Source organism: Podarcis muralis, chromosome 3 (genome assembly GCF_964188315.1).
Source record: "Podarcis muralis chromosome 3, rPodMur119.hap1.1, whole genome shotgun sequence".
Taxonomy (NCBI): domain Eukaryota; kingdom Metazoa; phylum Chordata; class Lepidosauria; order Squamata; family Lacertidae; genus Podarcis; species Podarcis muralis.
The window spans coordinates 63,017,298-63,032,940 of record NC_135657.1 but is presented as its reverse complement, the minus strand read 5'-3'; the positions used below and the strand labels follow the sequence as shown (position 1 = coordinate 63,032,940).

The window sequence follows — 15,643 nt, the reverse complement described above, 5'->3', positions numbered from 1 at the left end:
GCAGCTAGTCCAACAAAGGGCAGCAGAGCCACCATGGGGGGCCGCCAGGACAGTTGTACTGGACTCAAACACAGCTCCTAGTAAAGTTCTGTGGAACGTATGGTGTGAGAACATATCTCCAGAGGCCTCTGCAAGAGCCCTAGGTCATGGTCTTATGTTAGCTACATACCTGCGAGTAAGGGACGTGGGTGGCGCTGTGGTCTAAACCACAGAGTATCTTGGGCTTGCCAATCAGAAGGTCTGTGGTTCGAATCTGCACAACAGGGTGAGCTCATGTTGCTCTGTCCCAGCTCCTGCCTACCTAGCAGTTCGAAAGCACACCAGTGCAAGTAGATAAATAGGTACCATTGTGGCGGGAAGGTAAATGGGGTTTCTGTGCGCTCTGGTTTCCTTGCACCAGAAGTGGTTTAGTCATGCTGGCCACATGACCCAGAAAGCTGTCTGTGGACAAACGTCGGCTCCCTTGGCCTGAAAGCAAGATGAACGCTGCAACCCCATAGTCGCTTTTGACTGGACTTAACCGTCCAGGGGTCCTTTACCTTTACATACCTGCAGTGGAATGAAGCGGTTGAATGGACTGCAAGTCTCCATGCTGCAGGTAAAGGGTGCCATTTTTAAATTCTCCTGTATGCAAAAAAACAAACAATCAAGCAACTCACTGCAAGTAAACAAATTATTGATGAAACATCATGTGATGTCTCTGCAAACAAATCAGAAGGAATACTAAATAAATATCCATTATCATCTAACCTCCCCACAAACTTTGTATAAACAAATCAGGATGTATGCTCAATAAATGAGTCACCTGGAAGTGACCTAAACCAGTTTCAGTCTCAGCTCCTCATTTATACAATGGGAATGATGATGCCTTCCTTTCCAAATGGAGGTACTGCACTTTCAAATTTCAAGTACTATCTAAACGATAAATCTTGCTGCAGCAAAGCAGGGTGCCAGTATGGCACTTCCCAGCTCTTTAGTATAATGGCTCATCCAAACCAGGGCATTCTGCAGATGAGGCAGCAGCAGGAGTCCTTCAAGTGGAACCCTGAATGGCTGAACTCAAAGGATAGATGGGAGTCAAAAGGAACAGGGTGGGAAAGAACAGTGGTTCCAACTACAATAACAATGCAGTTCTGTGCTTAGTTAATTTTGGCAGTAAGAATATGGTAATAAGTTTTGTTATGTTGATGTGGTGCCACTGAAAATCAACACACTTAGGGCTGTTTCCCATACTGCGTCATGGGAATGCTCCCATAATTCAATCCTATGTCTGAAAGTTTTTAACATGGTAAGTTATTATGCATGCATAATCCCCTGGGGGAAAAAATATGTGCATGCATGCTAAGAATGTGTAACTGGATTAGTGCTTGAATAACTTTTATTGCACTAATCTGTATACCACAGCAGTACAAACTGGATTAGTAAGTACTGCGTCTCCCCCTAGAAGTAGCTACATGTTTAAAGTTTGACTTTCCTAAGAACAGAGTATAGAAAGCAGCCTTAATAAGGGATATGAAATGGTGATTTTAGAGGGAAAGTAATAGAAAGCAACATGGTAAACCCTATGATTTATCACATCTCACCTAGCAAAGTGATGTGTGGGGATACCTCAGCTAGAGTGCTGCTTAAAGAGCCGCTCTTCAGAAAATCTGTTTTTGAAAAAGTATCCTAGCCTCTTTTTCATACCAGCAAAATGGATCCTGGGGCTGCATAGACACCACAAGGAACACTGGGTGATATTCAGCAGACCTGTTAAAATCAAATTACTTAAGCCCCTTGGTTTCAATGTGTCTGCTCTGAGTATGTCTAATATTGGGTATACCCCATTATTGGTGCTGTCTTCCAAAGGCCCAACTGAGAAGCAGAGCCAATCAGAAATAGCACTTGGGTTGTGATGTTCATGGAGCATATTGCAGGATAAATAGCACATTATTATATCCCCTCAACTTAAGCCAGCAAGTTTGGAAGAGCAAGTCTTCTTATGGAAAACATGCTTTTGTTAGGTGGCTTTACATTTCTAAAACAGTGACTGGGATTAGCAGCTACGAGTGGCTGGTTAGCATGTTTTTGGGGTGTGCATTGCACATATGCTTTTTAGGAAAGTGCAACTTTTTTTTTTTAGCCCTTGAGATATTTAACACTATTTATAATGCTGTACATTTTAGCATGCAAAGCAGCCAGGAACATTCTTGGGGCTTCTGCTGCGATACTGACCTGCCAGGCCGCCAGCTTTCTGTGGGCAACATATTTTTTCAACTGCAGTTCCTTTGAAAAGGACAAGCAAATATGCACATGTAGTTTACATATTTTCTGTGGTTTGCATATTCTGTGGCTAAAAATATCCAAACCCCTTTTAGCCCACCTTCGGAATCAGACTTGAAGTTAGACTGGGATGCAGAATCCAGTTCTTGTGAGTGTCTCATCCTTCTTTGCATCTGGCAAAAAAAAAAATTTGAAAGAGAAGGAAACCTTAGACTTCAAGCATCTGACTTTGAGTTAACATTCTTGTCTCTGTTAAAGAGCAACAGCTCCATATGTCTCTATAAAAGGAGAAATGCACAAAAGTTTGGACAGGGCATGAGAACACTTATTAAATCCAATACTTGGTCAGGGAATCTTAAAGAAAATATTGTTTGATCTTGGATCCTTGCACCATTGAGAGAAGCAGACGCTTGTGGATTGTTGGCAGCTTAGCTTAGCTTGCTCATACTTTGCTATTCTAACTTTCTCAACATAAAAGGGTGCAAAGAGAATTTAGCCGAACTGGAATGAGAGTGGGTGGCCAATCAGACAAACCCCAATTCCCAGCACTGCAAGCTTGGACAAATGAGTAGGGTGTGGGACAAGTTGTAGATTTTCATTGCATTTGAGCTGGCAGAGTATGGTGCAAATCAGAAGAAAGGCACAGATGAACATGGAGCTGGAGCAAAATGTTATGGAGTTCTAGGAAAACATCTCACAGACATTTATTTGGTAAGTTTTCAAGTCTGGCATAGAGGTCCACGTTTATCACAGAGCAAAGCCTCATGCAGGGTTGAACTAAAACATTTTGCTGCCTGAGGTAGGGAGGCAAATTATGCTCTTGTCCAAGCTCCAACCAATCTATTTTGACATCTCAAGCAAAAAGAACCCCCACAAGCACCTCTCCCCACTCCCTGAAAAATATAATAATAAATTGAATAATTAGCAATTTGCTGCCTTTTCATGACACCCCAAATCAGCAGTCTGAGGCAAATGGTCTCAGTCTGTCTAGTAGCTGGGCTGGGCGTGTTCTCATAAAGGACTGGAGATACCTGTCATTAACAATTTGCAGTCAGTATTCCTTCTTTGTTGGAATGTTCCTAGTTCACTGATGGCTTGAGGTAACAGCTTGCTAAGAAGTTTTTTTAAAGTACTTGCTGATGGAGAAAGGACTTGGTCACATAAGAACAGGCTCCTGATCAAACAACATGTAGCAGCAGCTCTGAATGTAGTTTTTTTTTTTTAAATCTCCTAAGAATATAATTCAATGTAAACTTACTCGAAAGTTCCATTGAATTAACTGGGCCTTACTTCATAGTAGGCATCTATAGAAAGGCCATTTTTATCCATTGTGATATATAGGCAGCAACCATTTTGCGTGGAGGTTGAATTCCTGGCCCCTGTGCCTGTCAGTAGAGGGCACATAAGCCTGCCCCACCCTGTTATACCCTGTTCTGTCCCCATTCCACTCCCTGCCCTCTTCTGGGTCAAAAATGACCTGCACATCGGTGGTCATGTATCAGTTAGATGCATGGAAAATGGTAGCCTTCTGTATTGTAAATAGAAAAGAAAGCCTTCCAGCTCATGAGCCAATGACATCACATTTCAGATGATCTAGCAGGGCCAAGCCAGAGATGCCTGCACTCAAATCTATCTCAGGAGCATACTTCTATGGTTACTACTGGTTGCTAAGTTCTATAACTTGAACTGGGATCTAGTGCCTGAAGCACAGAATGCAGAGAATACTGCTGTGTTGACCAAGAAAAGGCAGAAGACCAGAAAGCCAGGTTCCTACTGTTGCTCCTATGATCCAGAAGGTTAATGTTTCCACTCAATCACAAAGGCTGAGGTTGTACACTCCTGTTGCTTCTACTGCCAGGCCAGCAATCTATAATTGGCTCAATAACATTCTTTTTGTTTGTTTCTCTGAGCTTCCCTGGGAAATACTTGAAAAAGGCAGTTCAAAACAACAACAAACAAATGGGTGAAATGTTTGCCCCCCCTCCCATGCCAGTCCCACCATTTCTAAACAAAACACCAAGTCTTTTAGATGGGGAAAAATGGTAACAGGAAGCTGGGAAGACGCAAGAGAGGTACTGTTTGCCTCTCCTTAAATTGAAATTATGCCCTTGTGTATGTTGCACAGTCAGAAGTATCACTTCCTGCAGAAATGCGTGTGATTGGTATCCTGGTCCAATTCAAGATGCAGAAGAAAGAACAAATAACATGCAGCTTTGAGGGAGATGACAGCTCATTCCAGAAGCAGCGAAGACTAGTTAGGCAGAGGAAACCATAACCCCTAGATCCAAATCTGAAGGAGTCTCAGCCTGACTCAATATGCAGAGACTTTAGTAGGATCAGTAGGGTAGGGTTTATGCTCAGACCATAAGGCTCCTAATTGCGAGCCCAGCCACAGTGCCGCCTACCCTGCATCAGTATCTATATGTAATGTATGATTAATAACTCAGGCAGACAACGATCTGGATTTTAAAAATGGCCACAACCTTATTGATTACAGAATGTAGGTGGAATTTTGGCTCAGGCACTGGTTGTAGCCATTCCAGCCTCCTACTGGAGGGCTAGAACCACTGCAGGGTTGTGCCAGGATTGTGGCCTCTCCAAGCGTTAATCTACTGAGTTGGCTGTCCTAAGGCCATTCCTGGAAGCCCTATGGACCATCCGCCACATGCTTGGCTTCACGACAGGAACATCCACCAAGACTCCTTTAATGGGGTACCCTGAAAATGCCGCTGGATCATACTGGGTGATGCACCACTTCACCCCACGATTGAAGACTAGGATGCCACCCAATGCCTTAACCACCAAAGTCGTGACAATTTGCTACGAGGAAGGCAAAACCTCCAGACCAGCCAATTTGTCTACAGGGGAAATTTCTTCCCGGCTCCAAATATGGCAACCATCTGTGACCACAGCAAGGTCAGGAGAAACATGGGAAGCAAAATAAGGTTAAACTGTGAATGAAAGGAATGGAGGATTGTTAAAGCAGCAACCTGAAAGGCAGACAATGTTTTAGAACAAAATGAAATTGACCTGGAAAATAAAGATGAATGATATGGGGTGGGTGGGTTGCTTCTCTGCCAACTGTGTTGAGACTGGACAGGGCTGCCAGCTTTTATGCCTGGCCAGCTGCAAGAGTAAGCGTGCAGTCAATGTCTTCTCAGCCTGTGAGGCACACCCACTAGGCAGGTCACTGATTGGCCCATTTGAGATGCTGCAGGAGGTGGGAACTTGAGCCGGATGTCCAGGAGGACAGAGAAATTTCCCTAACAGCCACCTGGCCATGTGTGCTCTGTTCTCACTGTCCAGGGATTGCGGCTGAGCGCAAAGGGCGGCAACATGCACCCACCCAGGAAGGGGTAAGTGTCCATTCTCTAGAAAGGTGTAGGGAGGAGGCGGCTAAAGTAAAGGAGTAAGTTCTGCCATGACATCTGCAATAAGGGAAACAGGGAGGGAGGAAACACAAGCATTTCCTACTGCCTTCTGAGGAAGCTTGGAAGAAAAGTCTTGTGAATGACTGAGGCACTATAGCAACCATTTTCAAAAAAATATTGGAACTAAACTGAGATCAGTGGAATGAACTGGTTGATATAGGAACAAAGGGAGCTTTTTCTTCTCATTTTTTTTTAAAAAGCAACTTTAGGAGAATGAAAGTTTAAGTGGAAGATTGGTGGTGGTAGTGGAGGAGGAGGAAGGGCTATTTAACCTTTCTTCCACCATTTTCCACATTCATAATCACCATTCATAATCACCACATTCAGAAAAAGCATCTGAAGAGAAAATGGTTAAGCAGAAACACTCCATGCTTCCTGTTGCCAGTTCCTCTCAAACTGTATCTTGAAGCTGTTTGATTTTAAACAAACATACATACAAACAAATGGAAAATATACATGTTTGTATGATACATCTAATTTGGCTCTAAACCTGTCTTTCTCCAGCTTGATTCTACTGCTTCCTTTTTTTTCCCTACCCACAAAAGCGAAACATACTTCCAAACAATAACGCCTGTTGCTCTTCAACAATACTTCAATTCAAGCTAAGGTTATGGGACCATCACCTGTGGATAAACTATCAAATGCCAGGAATTGAAGGTTCACCATCTGGTCCATTGAGTGAGTTCCAGACAGTGTCATTCAAGTGTAGTTGTGGAATGTCAGGCCAAAAGGGGCCATGCCCTCGTTTAAAAAAGCAATGTTATGGTCATTACTGAATGCAAAATGCCGAGTTTCTTTTTCTGAGCAGAATTTGATTTCAGCGCAGTGGAATTTGATTCCACTTTGGTCTCACAAATGAGCCAGGAATATAAATTTTATTAGTACACGAATGTGAGGGGAAATGCCTTCCGACAGCCCTTTTCAAGTTTCCCTACATTTTTCACAACTGAAAATCAAAGTTTGTGGCTGTATCACTACAATAAGGATGAACACAATGTTTATAGTCTGCAGTGCTTTAGAATTAAATGGCAGGCAAGATTCTCATTCCCTTATCAGTTAGCCACACAGGTAACAATCCAGTGTAAAACTGTTCTCCTTTTGGAAATTCGCTCCAGAAATTCACAAACAATAAAATGCCAAGTTCCTCATTTTGCCAGGACTAGAATGTTCAGTACAATCCTATGCATATTTACTCGGAAGTAAGACCCAGTGTCTTCCAATGAGGCTCACTCTCTAATAAGTGTGCTTAGGATCACACACTTACAATCAATAAGTAACACTGTTATTGGGTGAAAGGGAATCTCCTGTGGTTGCGCTTCATGTTCCAAATGGGCTCACTCTAAAAGCAATGACCCAGTGGCATTTGCACACTAGCTTCTTCCCTTTTAGTTTAAGCAGGAATGCTTTGAACAAAGGGGTTAGAAAGTCAAGTGCTCCCAAGACAGATAGATCAGCTCAGGATTCCACCCTGAACCTTCACATTTTCTGCTCAATATCTATTAGTATCTATAATATTGAAAATTCACTTGGATGCCCAGAAAGAAAAGAAATTTTAAAAAGAGTATCCACATGATTGCTCAAAAACCACTATGGGATTCAGTCCCATTGATTTCAGTTGCATGGGCTCTATTCAAAGTGCTTCAAATACTAATGTTTAACTGGATAATGCTCAGAGTTTTAAAGGACCAGTTGTGACTGGTGTTGCATTTCAAAAAAACAAATTGATTCTGCAACAGATGCAACAAGCTTGTGTTTAATATAAATCTGCTTCCCCTGGCTCCCCGCAGAAAGCTTACATCCAAGGATCAGTGAATTTGCAAATCCTTTCCCACTTAACATGTAAGTGGTACTATAGAAAGGGATAGCTCTTTGTTGCAGTATCCTCTTCCAACAGCAGCTGGCTGCTATTCCTACTTCCATAGAAGGGTACATCCTGGATCCTAAGTTGTGCAGGCAAACAGAGGCTCTATACAGTGGTACCTTGGGTTAAGAACTTAATTTGTTCCGGAGGTCCGTTCTTAACCTGAAGCACCACTTTAGCTAATGGGGCCTCCTGCTACCACCACACAATTCTGTTCTCATCCTGAAGCAAAGTTCTTAACCCGAGGTACTATTTCTGGGTTAGCGGAGTCTGTAACCTGAAGCGTCTGTAACCTGAAGTACCACTGTACTGGCATAAAGGACTAAACTGGTAGCAGGTAGTTTGGTATCAATTTTTTAAAGTACATTTTATGATTTATTTATTTATTTTTTAATTCTTTAAAGCCCTGCTAAGGAAACCACAGTTAGTGAACAAGATCACATTGATGATTTTCTTTGCTGTTGTTGAACTTTTAGCAGTGCTTTTTTCAGGGGTTACTCAAGGGTATGTGGTACCAGCACCTCTTTTTGGGTGTTTTTTTTTAAAGTATGGCACTTACTGTAACTACTTTATGATGAGTATTGGCACCTATTTTTCTAGAAAAAAAGCACTGATTTTAAGTATTTTTAAAAAATTATTCATTCAACTAAAATCTCATGCATCATGTTTATGGGAGCAATGAATACAAAAAATAGATTGGATGGGAATATTAAATCATTGCACTCAAACAGGATTATAGGAGCATATTTCCTTCTTTGCTTTCCCTAATTCTTCTAAAACTTTAATACCGTCAAAGGGTGTTGTTTGTGATGCACCACCACCGAGACAAAGCAGAGAGATTCTAAAACAATCTCTTTGGTGACAATCCTTAAAATCTTTGGTCTAGCGGCTATTCTGTGGCTCCTGCTCATCTTTTCAAGAGAAGAGGCTATACAAAACAAACTATTTCTGTACAAATCCAAATAACCATTTATTTTGGTAAAATTTATACCACCAGATTCTACTTTTAGCCAGGAAGTGCAAACAAAGCATGGAGACAGCTTGTTCCCTGACCCCAAATTCATTCTGTGTTGCTATAGCATCACCCTTGAGAAAATGGGGCTGGCTCTTTTCCTCTCCTTAGTCCTGCTCAATGGGCTTTTGTCAGCTGTTGAATTATAGCATTAAAATTTAAATAGTACAGATTTAATGGAGGATTATTATGACACCCTGACACATTCTTTCTGTTGCTGCGGGAAACAAACTCAGAGAATGAGCAGAAGACATTCAAACAACAACAAGGAGCTTTTAAGCCACAGCGATGTTGCATGTACATATATTTGGTAACAAGAGCAAAGGCTCCAACCTTGATGATTATTGTTTCTGTACCAAAGGAGACTGCAAAGTTGCACGGATCACAAACCCTCTCAAATTAGGGTTGCTAACAATTGCATTCTCCCCCACTGATTGTCATTCCTTTTGCAAACTCATTTGTTTTGTATTCACTGAATGGAACTTTTTGTTTTACCTGTTCTTGGCCAAATACATATAGAAGGGGTGTGTGCATGCATACACATGTGTGTATTCTTCCATAGCACACACACATTGATTCATGAAATGAATGAAGGGGAGAGGGAGAAAAATCTGTAGCTGGCAGTCCCTGAATGCTGAGTTTGCATTGCATAGCTGTATGTATCTTTGGGAAAGCAGATGAGAGTAGATTCTATACAAAGAGAATCCCATCATGGGAAAATTCAGAAATGACAGGCCGGATGCTGACATTTTACTCCTGGCATCCCTTCAGATACTGCACAAGGCCTCCAGGAGCTGCACAATTCCACAACTCATGATGTTTTGCCAACAGCATCTGCTGGTTCTAATGCTAGTGGCAGCAGCACGAGGCCACAGCACCCTGTGGTGTAACATTCCTGCATTTTTCAGAGAATGAAAATCACCCTACAACGCACAATGCTATGTGATGCATTCAAAAAAAATAAAATACATACTTCTGGGGCAGAGAGGAGAGGGCAGGGTACTCAGCATTCTGTATGCCTCTTTACAGCAATAGAAATAAACTTAATGAAAAGGATGCAACACAATTCAAACAGCAAATTTTAAATCATAACTAAAACATAAATAATTTCCATTTCAAAATCGCATAAGATAGTCTTTATTAATCATATTATTTACACATTTAATCTGTGAAATGTGTATACTCAAAACTGGTAAAGATTCAGGCAACACACAAATAAAGATAGGTTTTGGGATGACATACAGGGGGAGGAGAGGTAGGAAATCTTCTGCTAGCACTAATTTTGCCCTATGTTTTGAAGTCTAGATGAAAGGAAAAGGTACCCACTTCTAAGTACCTAATCAGTACAGAAGTAAGTATACATCAAACCTTTGTTCTTGGGGGGAAAAGGGACATCCTGTTTTCTCACACAAAAGCATGGTAGCCATTTTGGGTGCCATGATCTTGTGTGATTTTGCACTAAGATCTTGCCCTGAAAGGAATTCGTTCGTTTTGGGGTTTTTTCAAAATATAGTCCACCCCCCCCCCCAAGGTCTGAGGGACAGTGGACCGGCCTCCTGCTGAAAAAGTTTGCTGACCCCTACCCTAAGCGCATCTTTTGGGCTCTGTGATCTCACAGAAGTCATCTGACTCATGCAAGAGCACGGATGGGAGATGCAAGTCAACCCTGAACGGTGGCACTCATTGGTCAAACTTAAGGAATCATTTTAGCTACTGAATGATATAAAATGTTGCACTAACCACCCACAATGGAAATAGATTTTGTGGGCATCCAGAAGGTTTCAGGGGAGGGGAATTCCTGTTGTGTGAGCAGAAGTCAATTTTTCCAAGAAATAGGTGCATATGGATAACATACACTCTAATTAAAAAAAAATTGCTTGGATGCAGGGGGCTGAGATCTTATTGCACCTCAGGACTATGAATGAATTCAGCATTATCTTGCAGCATCGTGTTTACAGAATCCCTTTCCGTCCCAAATGAATGAGGATATGCAAAGCTTACACTCAAAAATTGCATCAACATACAAATGCTAGTTGGTAAAGATTACCTCATTGGCCCTGGAAACATTATTTAACCCACCTCTGTTATAAGTTTTTCAAGATAGATTGCTGAGTTAACAAATAACACTGTTCTTCAAGAAACAAAAGTACAACAGAATGGTGGAGAGATGGGATGGATTATATACCTGGTTGATCTCGGTTAAATCATTCTGTTGCCCAGGGTGAGTGTCTATGTCTTTTGTTGAGGGCTTTTTGTTGAGGGCTCTTCTTTTTACTTTTTTTGCCAGTGAAGAGTCGGTTTGCCTGAAGGATGACTCCTGTAATAAACAACAGGATGATTATAAAAGGAAGGTGGGGTATAAAATTCATAAATATATATTTTTAAGTTGGATTTGATGGATTGATTGATTTCAGAATGTATAAACTGCTATACATTCAGTGAACACCCAGTCAGTTTACAGAAATAAGATGCAAAAACATAATACAAAATACAAAACTTTATTTATATATTTATTTTAAAACACCAAAATTTATTTACTGTTTGGTTGTTAGGTGTTTAAAATATGCCCTTGCAAGTGAGTTCCAAAGATTTCCCTCTCCCCCCAGCATTCGAAAAGACCACACATTTGATAAGTTAAAAATTGCTTTACTTAGAAACTCTTCAAAGGTCTGGTTCATGTGTTTTTCCAAACATCAGTCAGAAAAGTTGCACTGGTAGTAAAACTTAGCATAGTTACAAAACCCCCCAGATTATTGGTACAGCCTTTCCTGGAGAAATTGAACATGCAGAGTATGTGCTCTACTATTGAGTTAAAAAACCACCAGATCCACTATGATGCTGTAGGGAAAGCACACTATGGAGTGGAGAGAGAGGAGTTGTATCTGTCAGTTCAGAGGAAAACTGTTTACCTAGATCTGGACCTACCCAAAGAACAATCAGAACAAATAAAGAATTTGCGGGTCGTTCTTGACAAAGTTGAACTTTTCAAATTACATTATTTTCTCCCCATACCGCAAGTATACCAACTTTCATTCCATGCAAAAATTTTACTAGAGCTTTTTATATGAAAGGTTTACAGCTATTTTTATTATGCTTTCCATATTCGTTTTAAGTGCCTCGTTTCCAGGAAGCCTTATTTTCAGTAAGAAAGTGTGTCTTCGGAAATCACTTTTTAAAATGAGAAATTGTCACTGGAAAGCAAACTTCCAGTTAAACAATATTTGGAACTGAAATAGTAACAGCTTTATTTTTAGGGTTTATTTTTATAAAAAAAGAAAAAAGAAAAACATCACTTTCTATATTAGAAAAGATAGTATTGAGCAAATGGGTGCACTTGGAACAAAGGAAGGGTTGAAGGTATGGAAGGAACTGGTCTAATTTTGATTTAATGTTTCCAGCTTAAGATTCTTACCCAGTTCTTCACTCTCTACACTTCCACAAAGCAATTCTGGGCTAAAATGGCTCCCTGCCGCTCCCTGAACCAGCACTCTATGAATTGCTCTCCTGCTTCTACCGAACACTGACAGCAGAGAAAGGCGTGCTTCTCAGCAAACCACCAGCTAGTTGGGCTTTGGAGTTATGTAAGGTCCGTATAGTTAAAGCTATGGTTTTCCCAGTAGTGATGTATGGAAATGAAAGCTGGACCATAAAGAAGGCTGATCGCCGAAGAATTGATGCTTTTGAATTATGATGCTGGAGGAGACTCTTGAGAGTCCCATGGACTGCAAGAAGATCAAACCTCTCCATTCTTAAGGAAATCAGCCCTGGGTGCTCACTGGAAGGACAGATCGTGAAGCTGAGGCTCCAATACTTTGGCCACCTCATGAGAAGAGAAGACTGCTTGGAAAAGACCCAGATGTTGGGAAAGATGAAGGGCACAAGGAGAAGGGGATGACAGAGGATGAGATGGTTGGACAGTGTTCTTGAAGCTACCGGCATGAGTTTGACCAAACTGCGGGAGGCAGTGGAAGACAGGAGTGCCTGGCGTGCTCTGGTCCATGGGGTCACAAAGAGTCGGACACGACTAAACGACTAAACAACAACAACAGGCTGAAGGCAGATTGCTTGCCTCCCTTCAGCATAGGCCAGTGTAGTGTACCCTCCAACATTCCTCAGATGAAAACAGGGACATTTCTCACTCCTCCGCCAACTGACCTTTCTCGATTCCCCCATTTTTTTGCTCCCATCCCAAGAGCATTTCCTGTCAGAAGAAGGGAGAGTGCCACCAGTGTGGCTAACGGGCACAGCATAGATGCTCTCCACTGTCATAAGAAAACCCTTACATCCCAATTTGATATTATTTTATCCTTTGGTAGAGTTACAAAAAGAAAAGCACCTACAAATAAATTTTAGAAAAGGACAAGATTAGACACGGGCCCACAAAGCATTGCCCTCTGCTCTGCTTTCCCCTTCTTTCCACCCAGAGCTGTCCTGCCCTCTGCCTTCCCCTCAGAGAGGACACACCATGCAAGGCTGGGCCTTGGCGGTAGCAGCCTCTCCTCCTCCTCAACTGCTGTAAGGCAGTCACTACAAGCTGCCCAAGGGAGGAGGCTGGCAGCAGTGGCCATGGAGAGGACATGGAGAGGCAACAGAATGGTCCCTTGCTGCTGCTTCCATGGCTGCTCAGGACAAATGCCAGCTCATCCTCCCCCCCCCCCCCCTGAGCTTGGTGGTGCTGGCACTGGTGGAGGAAATAGGGACATTCCAGGATCAAATCAAAAGCCATAAAAGGCCTCGGGGATGGCATCTTAAAGGACTGCAGGGAGGGGGTAGGATGAATTGGCTACACATGCTCTCTAAGCAATTTCCCCAGCATGCGACTTTCCACCATTTAAAGGTTTGCAAGAGAGAGTAGTGATTGGCCTGTGAGAATATGTACATTCTGAGTCAAATTATCCCACAATCTCTTTTCCTGAATTTCTATTCACACAAACACACTACAAAGCGGTTTTTTTTAATGCTTCACTAGTTGTGCACATATTCCATCTGATTTCCCTTTTCACCAACCTATAGTTTCATTTAGTTTATTAAAAAAAAACCTGTAAAACTGACTTTGGAAGGAGAAAGGACTGCCACAAAAAATATTGTCACTAACCCCACTAATCTTATGGGTTTTATATCAAAAGACCTAATTGTGCTAAACAGGAAATAAATATATGTCATTCATATTTTAGCATCATGAGTTCTGCATGCTCCCTCTCATCTGATAAAAATTACTGATTTGCACAAAAGGCAAGCATTTCATGAAATGAACTTCAGTCACAAGAGCAGAAGCCAATTTTAGAACATTTTCATATGGTTAAATATGCTTTGAAGTTGATAAAATGTGAGAGACACTTCCCATAAGAACTTCCTTCTCTAATGTGACAAGCAACTTCTAGGGAGGTTCAAATGGTGATGCCAACCTATAGTTATAAAATACCTGGTCAGGACCAGGAGTGGATATTAGGTGGGGAAAACTCAACTTGATGAGTTTGGAGTAGGTCAGGTGTGGGGATGGTGGATAAATTCAATTCAGTTTGCATTTAAAGCCACATTTATCATATTTTCACTTTCCCAAACAATTTGAGAACTAAAACATAGCCATCCTTAGAAATGTACATTTATCCAAATTTTGTGATTCAGTTCTCCAACCAATCACTGTTGACAGAAATGCATATATTAGGTAAAAGTGTGCATAACAATGAATATATTAATGAAAATACTATATGAAATGTTTTATATTAGGAAAAATTGCTTGCAAAAAAAAGAAGAAAAAGGATTGAACACGGGGGGAGCACCAATCACATCTCCCGTACTTGTTTACTGAACATACAAAGATGATTGTGTGAATAACTGGTATAAATCTATTGTTAGCTTTTTCTAGTAGTACCACAGTTAAGTTTTTGTAGTGCTTCCTTTGCAAGTACAGTTTAGAAAGTTTTTTTTAAAAAATGGCAGTATTTTTCTTATTATTAAATATCTGTAGTGCCAGCAGTAAAAAAAGATATTTATGCATTGCCTTCTTTTACAAATCTGTTCTGTAGCATAAAACTAATGTGATGGTAGCAATGAAGATTTATCGGCTGCTTGTTTTCCCATCAACATTATAATGGCTGCAGTTATGTTTTGGGAAGCTGCTAATGATCTACCTTGACTTCATCAACTGCAACTGACATGACATCATATGCTTAGCCATGCTCTTCCTCTTTATAATAAAACAACCCAGCTAAAATGAAGGCGCAGCGCTTCACTTATCAGAAGCTTCAGGTTCATTCTTGTGGCTGTTATGATGCCACAAACAGAGTCACTTAATGGATGAAGGGTCAAACATACCAGCTTCCTCATTAGGAAAGGGTGAACGCATGACTAGAGCCTTAGAACAGATCACATTCTTCCTTTGAAGTTTTTACCTTAGAGTCATCAGATTGTCTCCCTTTATCTCCATCCACTTTATTCCAAGGAGAAGGAAACTTGGAAGGAAGGAAACTGTGCTGCTCCAGAGCCAGCATCTCATTGGTTAACTTCTGCTGTGGCTTCTGAACCTGGAGAAAGGTGAACATGACAAAAGGTTGCCGCAACCCTTCTAAAGGATACCTTTTCTCCCAATTCAGCAGCCTTCCAAAATCATGCTTCCTCTTCTTCAGGACCTCCATCTGAGTTTCTTTCAGTATTCATTCTCTCACCTTTTGTCCCGGGAGGATCTCTGAATCTCTATCAGAACTTGGCACTTCTTGGTTCCCAGGGGTCTCCATCACAGGAAGGAAAGACTAGGTAAAGAGAATGACAACACACCAGATGTTTTTAGAACGTCAACTCTTCAGGGTGTTTTCAGAAGTCATTGGACTCGGGAACAGTGGCAGGCAAGCCGGAAGCACAATGGGAAGTACTTCACTGAGGAGCTGCTGTCCATTGCCGGAGGTGTAAAGCTACATTCATACATCATCTTAGGCACATTTGACTTTCATGATGTCAACATGGTTGCAGGCAGGATGGTTGAAATTGTGCAAATCAAGTCCCGAGCAAGTCTGCAAGCATAGCAGGTCTTTTTGTGCCAGAGCTGCTTGGGGATGCCTGGCACAAAAAGAGCTTTTAAGG

General features: G+C 41.4%; 1 protein-coding gene across 1 annotated transcript in view; it reads right to left on the bottom strand.

Moving 5' to 3' along the window:
* The window catches only part of LOC144324914 (uncharacterized), a 51,263-nt gene extending 36,062 nt beyond the window's left edge, over positions 1 to 15,201 (bottom strand). Inside the window, exons 1-4 of the mRNA XM_077925339.1 lie at positions 14,959 to 15,201; positions 10,752 to 10,883; positions 2,363 to 2,435; positions 550 to 624 (exon numbers count right to left, since the gene is read on the bottom strand). Coding sequence (XP_077781465.1) covers positions 550 to 624; positions 2,363 to 2,435; positions 10,752 to 10,883; positions 14,959 to 15,201 — 523 coding nt within the window. The remainder of the gene's footprint in view (positions 1 to 549; positions 625 to 2,362; positions 2,436 to 10,751; positions 10,884 to 14,958) is intronic.
* Positions 15,202 to 15,643: the final 442 nt, after the last annotated feature.